Genomic DNA, 19,509 nt, shown 5'->3' on the forward strand with positions numbered 1-19,509 from the left:
CATGGTGGGAGCGTTGGTTGCCCCCGCCGACGCGAGGAGGTGCCGGAACGCCTGTCGATCCTCTTGCTGGGCCAACACCAGGGCCTCAAATCGCTGTTCCTGCTCCTTATGGAGAGTGACTAGCGCCTAGTGCTGGCTTTGCTGGGCCGTGGTGAGGGCGTGGACCAGGTCGGCAAATGGGGAAGACTCCATGGGGCTGTTCAGCTTCTGCGCTCCAGATCCCGGGTTTCGGCACCACTGTAGCGGTTCTCGTATAACGGTGGAGCACAGAAAACGGCAGGACTGAGTTCAGGTTGGTACAGCGTTTTATTGCTACACTTTTCAGTGAATACTTATTTTGAATTCACAGACACACACACACACACACACACACACACAATCAGCGTCTGGTTCGGGGAAGAGCTCCCTCTGCTCTCGCTCTCCCTCCTTAAGTAGGGCGCGGTCACTGGGAAGACACACAAACACAGGTTAATTGCCCTCAGGTGTAGTGATTCTGCCACTTACCTTCCCTGACTCCGTCCTCCTGTCACAGACCGGCGCTTGACCACGCCCCCACTGCCGCAATTGGAATGTTTTTTTGTTGCTAATAAGATAGAGGGGGATGAAAAGAAACACACTGTCCTGCTTTGTGTGTGTGGTGCTGCAACTTATTCAATGTTGCGCTCCGTGCTGGCCCCCATCTGCCCCGCTGAAAGTGCCTACAAAGACATTAAGGAAGCCTTACAACGCCACTATGGCCCCGCACCCTCTGAAATAGTGCAGCATTTTCAGTTTCACAATTGCAAACAGAAGCCAGGCCAGAGCATTGCCAATTACATAGCTGAACTGTGAAAACTTTCAGTCCATTGTGCGTTTGGGACACAACTAGAAGCAATGCTGCGTGATAGGATTGTCTGTGGGGTGCTAGATGAAGCACTCCAGCGGCGTCTGCTGGCAGAACCAAAGCTCACTTTTAAAGATGCAGAGGAAAGAGCCCTCGCTGCCGAGACAGCCACTTCAAATGCTCGCATTCTTAATCCAGAACAGACTGACACTGCACAAACAGCTGATGTTCATCAGACCTCAACGAAGGGGAAACAAACAGAGACCCAAAATCATCCGTGTTTCCGTTGTGGGGGGGTGCATGACCCTCGTACCTGCAAATTCAACTCAGCTGTACGTCATTACTGTAAGAAGAGAGGGCATATTGCTCGTGTTTGCCTAAAGAAAGCCAAGGATGGCTCTGAATCTTTGGGGACGGGTGCCCAATCAACACAGCATGCACACATTGTCACACAAAGAGAGGAGCAGGAATACGAAATCTACACAATGGGCAGGCAGGTGATTGCAGCAAAGAGGCTACCATATCAGACCACTGTGATATTAAACAACAAAGCACATGTGATGGAAGTGGATTTTGGAGCGGCATGCTCTTTGATCAGTGAAAACACCTACAACACCCTGTGGTCGGACCAACCTCCTTTAATACATAAAGACAATAGTGTGCTTAAGCAGTGGTCACAGGCAGAGCTGCGGGTTAGGGGGAAGATTTTTGCAAAAGTGCAATACCAGGGCCATGAGGTCACATTGCCCCTGCTTATTGTGCAAGGACAGGGGACAAGTCTTTTGGGCCGCGACTGGTTTGATGCCTTAGGCATATCCATGATGGGCGTGCATCAAGTACACATACAATCCGTAGAGTCAATCCTGAATGAATATGCAGAAGTGTTTCAAGAGTTGGGGGCCACACACACACCTCCAATCTCCATTGACATTGATCCTACAGCTTCACCCAAGTTCTTCAAAGCCTGCCCTGTGCCATTTGCTCTTCGTCCCAAGTTAGATGAAGAACTTGATAAGCTAGTAGCTCAAGGCATTTTTGAGCCAGTACGTACCTCAAGGTGGGCCACGCCCATTGTGCCAGTAGCAAAAAAGATGGCAGCTTAAGGATTTGTGCCGACTACGGCTGCACAGTTAACACTGTCGTAAAGCCTGATGTGTACCCTATTCCTACTGTGGCAGAACTGTTCTCCAGACTAGCAGGTGGGGTGATTTTCAGTAAACTGGACCTCAAACAAGCTTACCAGCAGCTCGTGTTGGATGATGCCGCAGCAGAACTCCTTACCATTAACACACACTGTGGACTTTTCCAGGCCCGCCGTCTGCAGTTTGGGGTGTCAACGGCCGTGTCGATATTCCAGCGCTTCATGGACACCCTTCTTGCTGGCATTCCAGGTGTTTAACCATATTTGGATGACATCCTCATTGCAGGAAAAACAATAGATGAACACAATGTGCGGCTCTCCGCTGTCTTGCAGCGTTTTACAGAAGCAGGTCTGCGGCTGCAGAAAGAAAAGAGCATTTTTGCAGCAAGCCAGGTTGAGTTCCTGGGTTTTCGGGTGGATAAGGATGGTGTACGGCCAACTAGTGAAAAAGTGGAGGCAATCCAGAAGGTGCCATCACCCCAGAACAAAACACAGCTGCAATCCTTTCTTGGCCTCCTAAATTTTTACAGCTGTTTTCTGCCCAACAAAGCTACAGTGTTGGAAGCTCTGCATCGTCTGCTGGACCAGTCCTCCACGTGGCACTGGAATGATGAACATGAAAAGGCTTACACTGTTGCAAAGCAGCTACTACAAGCTGATGGTGTGCTGACCCACTATGATGAAAGCAAACCCCTTGCCATTGCATGTGATGCTTCACCCTATGGCTTGGGGGCGCTTCTCTTCCATATTGAGCCAGACGGACGGGAGGCCCCCATCTGTTTTGCATCCAGAACGCTGTCTTTGACGGAGAGGAATTATGCACAAATTGATAAAGAGGCGCTGGCTGTCATTTTTGCCATCAGGAAGTTTCACCAGTACCTCGCTGGTTGCCATTTTGTGTTTTTTACTGACCACAAGCCTCTCTTAGGCCTGCTGCAACACTCTAAGCCCATGCCCTCTGTACTGTCTCCTCGCATGCTGCGCTGGAGTGTGATTCTTGGAGCCTATGATTATGAGCTCTGCTACCGACCAGGTAAACAGCTAGCAAATGCTGATGCTTTGAGCTGTCTGCCCCTACCCTCTACAGTGGCAGTGACCCCACCACCCCTGGAGGTACTTTTATTGGAAATGGTACCGGATGCCCCATTATATGCAAGCAGAATTGCTGCCCTCACTCTGAAAGATCCAATTCTGTCTCACGTTTTACGCTGGGTCCTGCATGGCTGGCCAGCAAAGGTGCCTGATGCCCGTTTCAAGCCATTCCTCAACTGCCGTCATGAGCTGTCGGCACATAAGGACTGCCTCTTATGGGGAAGTCGGGTGGTTGTTCCCAATCTGGCAAGGGAGGGAGTATTAGCCATGCTACATGATGCACACCCAGGTATTGTGCGCATGAAAGGGCTGGGTAGGAGTTATGTATGGTGGCCAGGTATGGATGCCGCCATTGAGCAAACTGTGAAATCCTGTGACATCTGCCAAAGGTCCTGCCATGCTCCGCCCACTGCACAGCTGCATCCATGGGAGTGGACAACAAAGAAATGGTCTCGACTGCACATAGACTTTGCTGGTCCATTCCAAGGAAAGACTTTCCTCATCGTTGTGGACTCCCACTCCAAGTGGTTGGAGGTAGCCATGGTCAGTTCAATGTTATCCTCTGCTGTGATTAGCACACTGAGACTATTGTTTGCAACTCATGGTTTGCCAGACGTTATTGTCCCTGACAATGGGGCCTCCTTCACCTCTGAAGCATTCAAGGAGTTTGCCAGGCGCAATGGCATAAGGCATGTGACTACAGTGCCCTATCATCCCCGCTCCAATGGTCAAGCTGAACGCATGGTCCAGACAACCAAGGAGGCCTTGTCCAGAATCACCGCTGGGGACTGGCAGACATGTCTAGCTAGGTTCCTACTGTCACAACACACCACTCCTAATTGGTCAACTGGAAAAAGCCCTGCTGAGATGCTCATGAATAGGTGCCTTACCACGGCTCTCAATCGCCTTCATCCAGATTTTGAAAAGGACATGCATCACAAACAAGAGGTGGTTGCCGATAGGCAGAGAGGCAGTGCTAGGAGTTTTCAGCCTCAAGATAATGTGTACATGAGGAGCTACGTTGGAGCACATAAATGGGTCACGGGGGTCATCATGGATACCACAGGCCCTGTTTCATACAGAGTACAAACACCAGATGGGCAACTGCATCGGCGCCATGTGGATCAACTTCGTGGTCGAGTGCCGGCATGTGCTGACCCGGGTTCTGAAGAATCACCTGACCACAGTGCCCAGGAGCCTATTGAACCGACCCAACCTGTCTCTCCGCAACCACCAGACAGCGTGGAGCCAGGTGGTCCCTCTGTCCCTGTGGTGGTGCTTATGCCTACCACTCCCCAACTGTGCCCAGCAAGGGAGCGCAACCCACCACGGCGTTTTGAAGATTTTGTGGACTGGGGGAAAGGGGTGTAGTGTATTGGGGTTTGTGTTAGTGTATTTGGGTTTGTGTTACGGTGCATGCGCACCATCTAGGGCTGTTGCCATAGTTACGATTTGTATATTGCTCAGTTTCTTCTGAGTCGAACAGTCATGTAACGCCATGTTGTTTAAGTCTCCAGTAAAGTTCATAAAAGCAATCTCTGTCTCTGCGTCGGATCTTACAATATATACATACGTTTGCTTAGTATCTTTGAATGCTTGGCACAGCTTACCATGCTTCCTTGAGGTTTATTACAAATTGTAAAATTCTGACTCATCATTGTGACTTATATTCTCAGGTAGGATGGCCTGCTCTGGCCACCCGTAGACTCTATCACTGGTACCTTTTTATATATATATCAAGTGATTCTGGATCTGCTCCCTTCTTACTTATGTGGCTGCATTATGCAGAAAAGTAGCGGACAGTACTCTCTGCATTCTCAAAACTTCTTTATACTTTCTGTTCTAAATGCTCGCACAGAAATCGGAAAAAGGGCTTTTGCATATTCTGCACCTGCAGCATGGAATATACTGCAGAAGGACTTGAAGCTTAGTGACTTAATCTTACTAAATACTTTTATGAATGAAAGAGCTGGAGGCCAATTCATTAAGATGTCACTTTTTTTTTCAATCTCACCTGGTTATGAAGCCAAAATCTTAAAATATTGATTTTTAGTTCTTTTCATTTTGTTTTCTCTACTGTTTCAGTTTATAACTGTGTTTTATTTGTGCTGCTGCCTGTCTTGGCCAGGTCTCCCTTGAAAAAGAGATTCTTAACCTCAGTGAGACTTCCCTGGTTAAATAAAGGTTAAATAAAAAAAAAGAAGAAGAAGGCCTAAGTTTATTTTGCCCCCTTATACAGTGAGGAATATGGTAAGAGAGGAAAACAAAACAACAAAAAAAAAAACCAACCCCTAAGCTGTGGGTGGTAGAAATGGGCAACTGGACTTGCTTGAAAATTCTTGAAAACGTTTCACCTCTCGTCCAAAAGGCTTCCTCAGTTCTGTCTGACTAATAGGGAGTATCAGACAGAACTGAGGAAGCCTTTTGGATGAGAGGTGAAACGTTTTCAAGAATTTTCAAGCCAGTCCAGTTGCCCATTTCTACCACCCACAGTTTACTATGACCTGGATGATTGAGAATCTTCACAGACACCCAACCCCTAAGGATCACTGTTGGGGAATTACAAGAAATGTAAAACCTTGGGGTTTCTAAGTCTCCAAAACCACCATGAGATGCCACCTCTATGCCAACAAATTATTTGGAATGTATGCCAGAAAAAAAGCCGTTTCTGTCAGTTAACCACAAATGTAAGCACCTGGAGTTTGCCAGATTCTACTACAACTTTGACTGGAATCGTGTTCTATGGTCTGATGTAACAAAAGTGGAGCTTTTTGGTAATAAACATTCAAGTGTTTAAGCTTAGTATAAAAAGAAGGATGTAATAATGAAAAGAACTGTATCCCAACTGTAAAATATGGTGGAAGTTCTGTGATGTTTTGGAGCTGATTTTCCTCCAAAGACCCTGGAAACCTTGTGTGGCAGCAGGGGCACAGTTTGTGAAAAGAGAGCGAAGCCAGGGAAGGTGAATGGCAAAGTGGTCGCAACTGTGGGTAGTTAATGTGCTGTGTGTGTGTGCATGTGTGTGTGTTTCCAGTGACAGAGAGCAGATAAAAGGGTGGAGAGGAGAGAAGGAGAGAGCTTCCTTGTGTGCAGTGTTTGTGTGTGTGCGTATGTGTGTCAGACTGAGTCAGTGTTGCTCTTTGAGAGCTGAAAAGCTTAAAGGTGCCATAATACAACCCCGATTCCAAAAAAGTTGGGACAAAGTACAAATTGTAAATAAAAATGGAATGCAATAATTTACAAATCTCAAAAACTGATATTGTATTCACAATAGAACATAGACAACATATCAAATGTCGAAAGTGAGACATTTTGAAATTTCATGCCAAATATTGGCTCATTTGAAATTTCATGACAGCAACACATCTCAAAAAAGTTGGGACAGGGGCAATAAGAGGCTGGAAAAGTTAAAGGTACAAAAAAGGAACAGCTGGAGGACCAAATTGCAACTCATTAGGTCAATTGGCAATAGGTCATTAACATGACTGGGTATAAAAAGAGCATCTTGGAGTGGCAGCGGCTCTCAGAAGTAAAGATGGGAAGAGGATCACCAATCCCCCTAATTCTGCGCTGACAAATAGTGGAGCAATATCAGAAAGGAGTTCGACAGTGTAAAATTGCAAAGAGTTTGAACATATCATCATCTACAGTGCATAATATCATCAAAAGATTCAGAGAATCTGGAAGAATCTCTGTGCGTAAGGGTCAAGGCCGGAAAACCATACTGGGTGCCCGTGATCTTCGGGCCCTTAGACAGCACTACATCACATACAGGCATGCTTCTGTATTGGAAATCACAAAATGGGCTCAGGAATATTTCCAGAGAACATTATCTGTGAACACAATTCACTGTGCCATCCGCCGTTGCCAGCTAAAACTCTATAGTTTAAAGAAGAAGCCGTATCTAAACATGATCCAGAAGCGCAGACGTCTTCTCTGGGCCAAGGCTCATTTAAAATGGACTGTGGCAAAGTGGAAAACTGTTCTGTGGTCAGACGAATCAAAATTTGAAGTTCTTTATGGAAATCAGGGATGCCGTGTCATTTGGACTAAAGAGGAGAAGGACAACCCAAGTTGTTATCAGTGCTCAGTTCAGAAGCCTGCATCTCTGATGGTATGGGGTTGCATTAGTGCATGTGGCATGGGCAGCTTACACATCTGGAAAGACACCATCAATGCTGAAAGGTATATCCAGGTTCTAGAGCAACATATGCTCCCATCCAGACGACGTCTCTTTCAGGGAAGACCTTGCATTTTCCAACATGACAATGCCAAACCACATACTGCATCAATTACAGCATCATGGCTGCATAGAAGAAGGGTCCAGGTACTGAACTGGTCAGCCTGCAGTCCAGATCTTTCACCCATAGAAAACATTTGGGGCATCATAAAACGGAAGATACGACAAAAAAGACCTAAGACAGTTGAGCAAGTAGAATCCTACATTAGACAAGAATGGGTTAACATTCCTATCCCTACACTTGAGCAACTTGTCTCCTCAGTCCCCAGACGTTTACAGACTGTTGTAAAGAGAAAAGGGGATGTCTCACAGTGGTAAACATGGCCTTGTCCCAACTTTTTTGAGATGTGTTGTTGTCATGAAATTTAAAATCACCTAATTTTTCTCTTTAAATGATACATTTTCTCAGTTTAAACATTTGATGTCATCTATGTTCTATTCTGAATAAAATATGGAATTTTGAAACTTCCACATCATTGCATTCCATTTTTATTTACAATTTGTACTTTGTCCCAACTTTTTTGGAATCGGGGTTGTACCATACCCACCTATCCCAGTGCTTCAGTGTCGCACCACTCCCAACTAGACTACTACATTGGTGCCGAAACTTGGGATTCACTGAAGTGAACCACCATCATGGAGCCCATCCCATTCAAGGAGCTCGTCCATACCCTCGTCACCACCCAGCAGAATCAGCACCAGGCACTGGTCATGATGCACAACAAGCTGGAGCAGCACTTCGAGGCCCTGCTGTAGGCCCACCAGGAGGACCACTAGGCACTCCTGCATCTCATCATACCTGCAGGTGCACCAGCCACAGAGCCAACAGGCTTCCCTCACATCACCTTTACAAAAACGGGGCCCCATGAGAACCCCAAGGCCTTCATCACGCTCTTTGAGCGAGCCATGGAGGTGTCCGGATGAGCATCAAGTAGCTGGCCTACTGCTGCTCCTCACTGGCAAAGCACAGCTCACAACCCAGCAACTGCCTGCTGACAACAGGCTAGACTACACGGATTTGAAGTGCGTTATCCTGCAGTGAGTTGGCCACACCCCCAAGCAACACCGTCAGTGCTTCCACATGCTGACACTCGAGGAAGTCGGCTGGCCATTCACCTACAGTCCCCAGCTGCGGGATGCCTGACAGCGGTGGTTAGAGGCAGAAGACCCCGACGTCAAGAGGGATATCGATGTGATGGCACTGTAGCAGTTCATTGCTCGGCTGCCGAGGGGGACCGTGGGGTGGGTCCAGTACCACTGACTGGCATTGCTGGATCAAGCAATTGAGCTGACAGAGGGCCATCTAGTGGTGGTTCCAGTGGCAGGCAGATATCCTGTCTTTTTTTCCTCTCTCTCTTGTTCTGTCCCCTCCTCCCATTCCTTCCCTCCCTCCCATCCCCTCCCGGTGTCACAGAAGCAGTGGCCGATTCCACCAAAGCCAGCTTCCTGAGCCCATGGTTTCACTTCTCCCTCTTCCCCTTATGCTTCTGTGTCTCCCCCTCAGGTGAGCGATCCTCACCCCAGCAGTGCAGAGGTGAGGCCTTGGCCAGTGTGCTGGCATCGTGGGGAGCCTGGGCACTTCCAGGATCAGTGCCATGCAATGGAGGTGGGGGCAGGAGGCAGATCCCCTATGCACCAGAAACCATCCCCAATCAAGCTGGAACATACCGCATACTGGTGAGTATCCAAGGGGGTACACATCATGCTTTGGTGGATTCAGGCTGCAATCAAACTTTGATTCATCAAAGCTTGGTTCAAGGCAAGGCATTGGGTACAGTATGTCTGGTGAAGGTTTGGTGTGTGCACAGAGAAGTTCACGAATACCTGCAGGTACTGGGAAAAATACAATTTTAGGGAACAAATCATAGTATCGAGGAGGTGGTTTGCCCATGCCTCACCCACCCACTAATTCTGGGGACAGATTGGCCAGGGGTTTAAAAGCCTAAAAGAGTGAGTGGTAGTGGATGGGCCCTGCTCTAGACAAATTCCTCTGGCATGTGTTCGACCAAGTGAGAGTAGTTGATGGTCAGAACCTCCAGTTGAACGTTACCCTCTCCCATTTGTACTTTCTATAATTAAAGATAGGCTATACCAAGTGATGCAGGACACTCAACCAGAGTGCAAGTAACACAATTATTGATTCCCAAAAGCTGCAGGGAACTCCTTTTCTATGCAGCTCATTATAACCCAATGGGCGGTCACCTGGGGCAAGACAAAACACTAACCTGATTCATGGCCTGGTTCTACTGGCCAGGGATTCATGGGGATGTCCACAGGTAGTGTGTGGCATGCCACGAGTGCCAACTGGTAAATCCAACGGCAACTCCAAAAGCGCCATTCTGACCTCTTCCCCTAATTGAGACCCCCTTCAAAAGAATTGGGATGGATCTTTTTGGGCCATTAGATCGGAGTGCATGAGGGCATTGCTTTATTTTAGTCCTGGTGGACTATGCAATGCAATATCTGAAAGCAGTGTCACTGTGTAACATTTTCGCATGCAGCATTGCAGAGGCAGTGTTTAAAGTTATCTCCCGAGTCCAGATTCTGAAAGAAATCCTGAATGATCAGGGCAAAACATTTATGTCATGCACATTTTAGGAAGGGCGGCATGGTGGTGTAGTGGTTAGCGCTGTCGCCTCACAGCAAGAAGGTCCTGGGTTCGAGCCCCGGGGCTGGTGAGGGCCTTTCTGTGTGGAGTTTGCATGTTCTCCGTGTGGGTTTCCTCTGGGTGCTCTGGTTTCCCCCACAGTCCAAAGACATGCAGGTTAGGTTAACTGGTGACTCTAAATTGACTGTAGGTGTGAGTGTGAATGGTTGTCTGTGTCTATGTGTCAGCCCTGTGATGACCTGGCGACTTGTCCAGGGTGTACCCCGCCTTTCGCCCATAGTCAGCTGGGATAGGCTCCAGCTTGCCTGCGACCCTGTAGAAGGATAAAGCGGCTACAGATAATGAGATGAGATGAGACATTTTAGGAACTCTGAGTTGTTGGGGTTAAATCAATCTGCACAAGTGCTTATCATCCATAAACAGACAGCTTGGTTGAGTTGAGTTGATTTAACCAAATCCTCATGAACTTAATTTGTAAGCTTGTGCACGAAGACACTCGTAATTGGGATAAATGGCTTGAACCCCCATTGTTTGCAGCAAGAGAGATCCCACAAGCCTGCACAAGGTTTTCCCCATTCAAATTACTATATGGGCACAAGCCTTGAAGCATCCTAGATGTCATCTGGGAAAATTGGGAGGAAGGGCCTTCTGACAGTAAAAACGAAATTCAATGTGTTTTCGACCTGCATGCAAAACTCCACACACTCAGCCACCTAACCCAGGAGAATCTGCAGCAGGCACAAGAACATTAGTCCTGGCTGTACAATGGGGGGGGGGAGTTTAGAGAATTCGCACCAGGAGATAAGGTTCTCATATTATTGCCCATGTCGAGCTCTAAATTACTCGCCAAGTGGCAAAAGTCCTTTGAGGTCACACAGTGATGTTGACTATGAGGTGAAGTGGATAGATAGAGGTGGGGTGCAGCAAATATACCACCTCAATCTGCTCAAACTATGGAATGAGGGGGCCCCTGTGGCATTGGCAATGGTAGTTCTGGAGATGGAGGAACTGGGGTTGAAAGTAAAAACAAAATCCACCACATTTACATTACATTACATGGCATTTAGCAGACGCTCTTATCCAGAGTGACATACAATGAGTGCAAAAGTCAGGTACATGAAATGCTGAACTTCTAGACAAGAAAGTTCTACTGCCAACTGAACAAATGACAGCAATACCAAGTGTAATATGCTGTTGAAATACCAATACTCAAACAGACAAGGAAACAAACCAACCATATAAAATATAACTAAATAGAGAACTCAAAACAGCTAACCCCAGGCTAGACCATACACAGCCTGGGTTGGTCAAGACCAAACTGCAGTTACACAGTGGGCAGGGAAGAAGGGGAGAGGTGCAGTCTTCAGTCTATGCTTGAAGGTGGTCATGGAGTCGGTAGTTCTGACCTCAATGGGAAGGTCATTCCACCAACAGGGAACCAGGACAGATAGTAGTCTTGAACGGGCTAGGCAGGAGCGGAAAGGAGGAGGGGCCAGGCAACCAGTAGTAGTGAAGTGTAGGGATCTGGCTGGTGTGTAGGGGTGGATCAGACTCTGGAGATATGCTGGCCCTAACCTCTTGAGAGCCTGGTAAGCGAGCACCAATGTCTTAAATTTGATGCGAGCTGCGATAGGTAGCCAGTGCAGGTTGGCAAGCAGAGGGGTGACATGGGAAGAACAAGGGAAGATGTAGACCAGGCGAGCTGCAGTGTTCTAGATGAGCTGCAGGAGTCTGATGGCAGAAGCTGGAAAGCCAGCAAGGAGAGAGTTGCAATAGTCCAAGCGGGAGAGAATCAGTGCTTGGTCCAGGAGCTGAGTAGAGTACAACCCCGATTCCAAAAAAGTGGGACAAAGTACAAATTGTAAATAAAAACGGAATGCAATGATGTAGAAGTTTCAAAATTCCATATTTTATTCAGAATAGAACATAGATGACATATCAAAAGTTTAAACTGAGAAAATTTATGATTTAAAGAGAAAAATTAGGTGATTTTAAATTTCATGACAACAACACATCTCAAAAAAGTTGGGACAAGGCCATGTTTACCACTGTGAGACATCCCCTTTTCTCTTTACAACAGTCTGTAAATGTCTGGGGACTGAGGAGACAAGTTGCTCAAGTTTAGGGATAGGAATGTTAACCCATTCTTATCTAATGTAGGATTCTAGTTGCTCAACTGTCTTAGGTCTTTTTTGTCGTATCTTCCGTTTTATGATATGCCAAATGTTTTCTATGAGTGAAAGATCTGGACTGCAGGCTGGCCAGTTCAGTACCCGGACCCTTCTTCTATGCAGCCATGATGCTGTAATTGATACAGTATGTGGTTTGGCATTGTCATGTTGGAAAATGCAAGGTCTTCCCTGAAAGAGACGTCATCTGGATGGGAGCATATGTTGCTCTAGAACCTGGATATACTTTTCAGCATTGATAGTGTCTTTCCAGATGTGTAAGCTGCCCATGCCACATGCACTAATGCAACCCCATACCATCAAAGATGCAGGCTTCTGAACTGAGCGCTGATAACAACTTGGGTCATCCTTCTCCTCTTTAGTCCAAATGACACAGCGTCCCTGATTTCCATAAATAACTTCAAATTTTGATTCATCTGACCACAGAACAGTTTTCCACTTTGCCACAGTCCATTTTAAATGAGCCTTGGCCCAGAGAAGACGTCTGCGCTTCTGGATCATGTTTAGATACGGCTTCTTCTTTGAACTATAGAGTTTTAGCTGGCAACGGCGGATGGCACGGTGAATTGTGTTCACAGATAGTGTTCTCTGGAAATATTCCTGAGCCCATTTTGTGATTTCCAATACAGAAGCATGCCTGTATGTGATGCAGTGCTGTCTAAGAGCCCAAAGATCATGGGCACCCAGAATGGTTTTCCGGCCTTGACCCTTACGCACAGAGATTCTTCCAGATTCTCTGAATCTTTTGATGATATTATGTGCTGTAGATGATGATATGTTCAAACTCTTTGCAATTTTACACTGTCGAACTCCTTTCTGATATTGCTCCACTATTTGTCGGCACAGAATTAGGGGGATTGGTGATCCTCTTCCCATCTTTACTTCTGAGAGCTGCTGCCACTCCAAGATGCTCTTTTTATACCCAGTCATGTTAATGACCTATTGCCAATTGACCTAATGAGTTGCAATTTGGTCCTCCAGCTGTTCCTTTTTTGTACCTTTAACTTTTCCAGCCTCTTATTGCCCCTGTCCCAACTTTTTTGAGATGTGTTGCTGTCATGAAATTTCAAATGAGCCAATATTTGGCATGAAATTTTAAAATGTCTCACGTTCGACATTTGATATGTTGTTTATGTTCTATTGTGAATACAATATCAGTTTTTGAGATTTGTAAATTATTGCATTCCGTTTTTATTTACAATTTGTACTTTGTCCCAACTTTTTTGGAATCGGGGTTGTAGATGATAAGAAAAGGGCAGATCCTTTGGATGTTGTAGAGGAGTAATCTACACATCCAGGTCACTGCAGTGATGTTTGCTGAGGAGGAGAGTTTGTCATCGAACATGACCCCTAGGTTCTTTGCAGTGGGTGAAGGAGACCTAGAGATGTCCCCCATGGAGATGACAATGTCCAGGGGTGGAGAGGATGGAGCAGGAATGTAGATTACTTCTGTCTTGCCTGGGCTGAGCTTCAGGTGATGGTTGTCCATCTAGCTCTGGATGTCACACAGGCAAGCAGAGATGTGAGCAGAGATCTGTGTGTCAGAAGGAGGAAAAGAGAGAAACAGTTGGGTGTCATCAGCATAGCAGTGGTAAGATAGATCATGAGCAGAGATAATTGGGCCAAGAGATTGAGTGAAGAGGGAGAAGAGAAGCGGACCAAGGACTGTACCTTGAGGGACACCAGTGGTAAGTGGGCATGGTGCTGATACAGTACCAGACCAGGTAACCTGGAAGGAGTGACCAGAGAGGTAGGACTTGAACCAGTCTAGGGCTGTCACACAGATCCCTATAGCTGATAAGGATGACAGGAGAATGGAGTGATCAACAGTGTCAAATGCAGCAGAGAAATCAAGAAGGATCAGGACCGAGGAGAGGGAGGCAGCACATGCTGCATGAAGTGCCTCAGTGACTAAGAGAAGTGCAGTCTTGGTTGAGTGTCTGGCTTGGAAGCTGGACTGGTGAGGATCCAGGAGGTTGTTCTGTGGGAGAAAAGAGGAGAGTTGGTTAGCAACAGTACATTCAAGCATCTTTGATAGGAAGGGCAGAAGAGAAACGGGGCAGTAGTTCTGATGACAGAGGGGTCTAAGGTGTGTTTTTTCAGCAGAAGGGTGATGTGAGCCCGTTTGAAACTGGAGGGAAAGTATCTGGAGGACAAGGAGGAGCTGATGAGGGAGGTAATAAATGGGAGGATGTCAGGAGTGATGGTCTGGAGGAGAGATGAGGGTCAAGGGCACAGGTGGCCGGATGGTGAAAGACCAGGAGCTGGGAGACATCAGAAGTGGAAAGAGGGGGAAAAAGCAGAGATCAAAGGGGAAGAGACAGGCGAGGTGGGGAAGGGGTGGGAGGGTAAGGCAGGCCTGGTGAAGGAGCTGTGGATGGCCATGGTCTTCTCTTCAAAAAAGACTGCAAAGTCCTCTGCAGTGATGGGGACTGAGGTGCAGGTGGTGAAGAGTTGAAGAAAGAAGAGAAAACAGAAAACAGTTGATGAGGGTTGGATGATCTATCCTGGTTCCCTGTGGAGACCACCTCTTGCCAGTCCAAGTCGTGAAGGTTGCCAGATTGCAAATTGAGTTTTCCTATGTGTTCTTACCTCTCCTAGGTCACACTCACTTCATAAAATATCACATCGAGATGCCCCCAGGGGTGGTGGTGTGCAGCCGCCCCTACTGCTTACCTGAACACAAAAAAATATATAGTTTAGGATGAACTCAAGGCCATGTTGCTCAAGGGTTGTTGCTTTCTTTTGTATATATAGTTTATTATGGTGGAAAGTGACGTTTGATTAACAGTGGTATAGAGGGTTAGGATTTGATAAGTTATTTACTTCTTCCTAATCCTTTCCGAACAGTATTATGTTATTCCCTTGTGGCTACACTATTCTGTTTATGACGATGTTTTGATGATTGCATTTTTTTTTTTTATATCTTCTTTACTGTTCGGAATCAATCAATCAATCAATCAATCAATCAATCAATCAATGTTCAAGATGGGAATAATTGAGGAGTCGCACAGCAACTGGAGCAGCCCAGTAGTTCTGGTTCTCAAGGCAAGGCAAGGCCTTATATAGCACATTTCATACACAATGGCAGTTCAATGTGCTTTACAGAAGTAAAAACAAAAACAGTAAACAATAGAGAAATAAAATTACATAAAATAATTTTATTTTTATTCTAAAACAATTAATTAAAAGAATTAAAAGAAAATAATAAGAATTAAACAATAGTAGAAATAAAATAATAAAATGAAGTAGAAGTTCAAATAGGAGAAGAAAAAAAAGAAACCAGCAGAATAGAATAAAGAATAAAATAGAATAAAGTTAAAATTAAAGTAAATTTAAAACATGCAGAGAAAGTAAAGATTACAAAAAACGTAAAGACAACAATATTAATTATTTAACAGAAAGCATCTGAAAACAGCTTGGTCTTTAACCTAGATTTGAAACTGCCAACAGCAGGAGCATTTTTAATGTCCTCTGGCAGTTGGTTCCATAGCTGTACTGCATAGTAGCTAAAAGCTGCTTCACCATACTTTGTTTTAACAACTGGTTTTAATAGTAAATTTTTCTGTTGCGATCTGGTAGATCTGATTGGGTTAGGCCGCTGCAACATATCAGAGAGGTAATTGGGCCCTGTACCATTTAGAGATTTGTATACCAGCAGCAATACTTTAAAGTCAATTCTGTAGCTTACTGGAAGCCAGTGAAGGGACCTTAGAATTGGAGTAATGTGCTCTGTTCTTTTTGTTCGTGTGAGAACCCTAGCCGCTGCATTTTGAACCAGCTGAAGTCGTTTGATGGTCTTTTTTGGCAGGCCTGTGAAAAGGCCATTGCAGTAATCAACCCTACTAGAGATGAAGGCATGTATTAGTTTTTTCAGATCATTTTTTGACATAAGTCCTCTTAGTTTGGAAATGTTTTTTAGGTGATAAAATGCCGTTTTAGTGATTGCTTTCATGTGACTGTCAAAGTTTAGCTTGCTGTCAATGAAAACACCAAGATTTTTAACCATTTCTTTAGTTTTAATCCCTTTTGTGTCAAGAATAGTGGTAATCCTGAGTCTTTCATCTTTTTTTCCAAATAGAATTACTTCTGTTTTATCTGTGTTCAGCTGAAGAAAATTTTGTGACATCCAGCTATTGATTTGATCGATACACTGGTAGAGACATTCAAGGGGGGCATAATCATTAGGTGATAGAGCAAAATAAATGTGGGTGTCATCTGCATAGCAGTGCTACAAAATTGAATTTTTATTGATCATTTGCCCAAGTGGGAGCATATAAAGTTTGAAAAGTAATGGTCCAAGAATCGACCCCTGGGGGACACCACAGGTTAAGGACATTGACGTTGAGGAACAATTTCCCAGGGTAACAGAGAAGCTTCTAAGTATGAATTTAACCAATTGATAACTTTACCAGTCAATCCAACCCAGTGTTCAAGTCGATATAGCAGTATGTTGTGATCAACAGTATCAAAAGCTGCACTGAGGTCCAGTAATACCAGGACCGATGTTTTGCCTGCATCAGTATTAAGACGTATGTCATTTATAACTTTAATCAGCGCTGTTTCAGTGCTATGATTGGCACGAAATCCTGACTGAAAATTATCAAAACGGCTGTTTGCTATCAAGAAGGCAGTTAATTGATTGAAGACAATTTTTTCTCAAAACCGACAGGTCGGTCTGGTTCTGTGTGGACTATTGCAAGATCAATTCAGTGTCTAAATTAGATGCATATCCAATGCCTCGCATTGATGAATTGCTCAATTGGTTATGCGTGGCTAGTTTTTATTCAACACTGGATCTGACAAAGGGATATTAATAGACTCCAGTCTATTAAGTTAGACAAGCTCTCCTCCACCACTATGCCACAAGACTGCATGCTGAGCCCTCTTCTATTCTCTTTGTTCACCCACGACTGCATTCCTGTCCATGGCTACAACAGCATAATCAAGTTCACAGATGACACCATGGTGGTGGGTTGGATCAGAGGTGACAGTGAGTCAGCCTAGAGGGATGAGGTCCAGCATCTGGTCATGTGGTGTGACAATAACAACTTGGTGCTTAACACACAAAGACCAAAGAGATCATTGTGGACTTCAGGCAGATAAGGAGCCATGTACACACTCCCATCTTCATCAACAGAATTGTCATAGAGCATGTGTCAAGCTCCAAGCTCCTTGGTGTCCACATCTCCGATGATCTCGTCTAGTTCCTAAACACTTCTGGCTAAAAAAAAAAAAAAGGCACAACAGTGTCTTTACTTTTGACTGAACCTTAAGAAAGCTCACATCTGTCCCAGAATACTGGTGGACTTCTACCACTGTACCATTGAGAGCATACTCATGAACTGCATCCTAGTACGGTATACAGCTTCTTGCAAAATATTTATCCCCCTTTGTGCTTGTCCTGTTTTGTTGCATTACAAGCTGGAATTAAAATGGATCTTTGGGGGGTTAGCACCATTTGATTTACACAACATGCCTACCACTTTAAAGGTGAATTTTTTTTATCATGACACAAACAATAATTAAGATGAAAAAACAGAAATCTGGAGTGTGCATAGGTATTCCCCCCTCCCAAAATAAATAAATAAATAAATAAATAAATAAATAAATAAAAAGTCAATACTTTGTAGAGCCACCTTTTGCTGCAATTCCAGCTGCAAGTCTCTTGGAGTATGTCTCTATTAGCTTAGCGCATCTAGCCACTAGGATTTTTGCCCATTCCTCAAGGCAAAACTGCTCCAACTCTTTCAAGTTAGATGGGTTGTGTTGGTGTACAGCAACCTTCAAGTTATGCCACAGATTCTCAATTGGATTGAGGTCTGGGTTTTGATTAGGCCATTCCAAGACATTTAAATGTTTCCCTTTAAACCACTCCAGTGTAGCTTTAGCAGTACGGTTTGTGTCATTGTCCTGCTAGAACATGAACCTTCGTCCCAGTCTCAAACCTCTGGCTGACTCAAACAGATTTTCCTCCAGACTTTCCCTGTATTTAGTGCCATCCATCTTTCCTTCAGTCCTGACCAGCTTTCCTGTCCCTGCAGATGAAAAATATCCCCACAGCATGATGCTGCCACCATCATGCTACACTGTAGGAATGGTGTTCTCAGGGTGATGGGTTTGTGCCATACATGGCATTTCCCATGATGGTCAAAAAGATCAATTTTAGTCTCATTTGACCAGAGAATCTTCTTCCATGTGTTTGGGGAGTTTGCCACATGCTGTTGGGCAAACTCCAAACGTGTTTTCTTAAGCAATGACTTTTATCTGGCCACTCTTCCATAAAGCCCCATTCTGTGGAGTGTACGGCTTAAAGTGGTTCATTGGACAGATACTCCCATCTCGGCTGTGGATCTTTGCAGTTCCTTCAGTGTTATCTTTAGTGTCTTTGTTGCATCTCTGATTAATGCCCTCCTTGCTCGGTCTGTGAGTTTTGGTGGGCGGCCTTCTCGTCAGGTTTGTAGTGGTGACATATTCTTTCCATTTTGCTATAATTAATTTAATGGTGCTCCCTGGGATATTCAAAGTTTGGGCTATTTTTTATAACCCAACCCTGATCCATACTTCTTCACAACTTTGTCTCTGACATACTTGGAGTGCACACTCCAGATTTCTGTTTTTTCATCTTAATTATTGTTTGTGTCACAATAAAACAACAATTTGCACCTTTAAAGTTGTAGGCATGTTGTTAAATCAAATGGTGCTAACCCTCCAAAAATCCATTTTAATTCCATCTTGTAATGTAACAAAACAGGACAAACATAAAGGGGGATGAATACTTTTGCAAGACACTAGCAACTGCTTCATATCAGACTGTAAAACCCTCCAGCAAGTGGTGAAAACTGCCATCCTGTTTACTGGCACTCATTTACCTTCTATTGAGGGTATTTATCACAAGCGATGTTTGGGCGGGGCAAATAACATCATCAAGGATGCCACCCACCCTCACCATGCACTTTTCTCCCTCCTCTCATCTGGCAGATGTTACTGAAGCCACCGTTCCCACACCAGCAGGCTCAGGAGGAGCTTCTTTCCTGAGGCGGTAACCATGCTGAATTCTACACCACCACTCTGCTAACATCACTGCACTCATCCTGCACTATTCAGTACTTTAACATGCCATTTGCACTGTTAATCTCTTGTACAAAATGGACCACTTAAATTGTTGCACAAACAATGTCACTTATACAATATTACTGTATATGTAAACAACTGTACGTGTTCATACTGCTGCTGCACACACTGCCACTTTATTGTACATATAAACATCTGTACATATGGGTTAACTACTGCTAACTATACATACAACCTTACATTCTCTGTAATCCTGTCCACTTCCCCTTTGTAAAAATGCATTTAAATATTTACAAATATATCTGTATTCTCACTGCCCATCACTGTGTATACTGTAACATA

General features: G+C 44.9%; 1 protein-coding gene across 1 annotated transcript; it reads left to right on the forward strand.

The window, feature by feature from the left end:
* Positions 1-873: 873 nt before the first annotated feature.
* Positions 874-19,131, forward strand: LOC132884587 (uncharacterized protein K02A2.6-like). Its single transcript, XM_060918438.1, has 5 exons — positions 874-1,880; positions 2,015-2,214; positions 2,308-4,308; positions 8,801-8,973; positions 19,075-19,131. Exons 1-5 carry the CDS (start codon positions 874-876, stop codon positions 19,129-19,131), a joined length of 3,438 nt encoding a protein of 1,145 aa, XP_060774421.1.
* Positions 19,132-19,509: the final 378 nt, after the last annotated feature.

The sequence above is a fragment of the Neoarius graeffei genome, chromosome 4 (genome assembly GCF_027579695.1).
Source record: "Neoarius graeffei isolate fNeoGra1 chromosome 4, fNeoGra1.pri, whole genome shotgun sequence".
Classification (NCBI taxonomy): Eukaryota; Metazoa; Chordata; class Actinopteri; order Siluriformes; family Ariidae; genus Neoarius; species Neoarius graeffei.

Excerpts from the sequence above, each read along its gene's own strand:
- LOC132884587 (XM_060918438.1), top strand. The coding sequence starts at position 874 with ATGCTGCGTGATAGGATTGTCTGTGGGGTGCTAGATGAAGCACTCCAG. Across the intron at positions 1,881-2,014 it reads GAGCCAGTACGTACCTCAAG|ACTAGCAGGTGGGGTGATTT; the intron begins GTGGGCCACGCC and ends ACTGTTCTCCAG. Across the intron at positions 2,215-2,307 it reads CCTTCTTGCTGGCATTCCAG|AAGCAGGTCTGCGGCTGCAG; the intron begins GTGTTTAACCAT and ends AGCGTTTTACAG.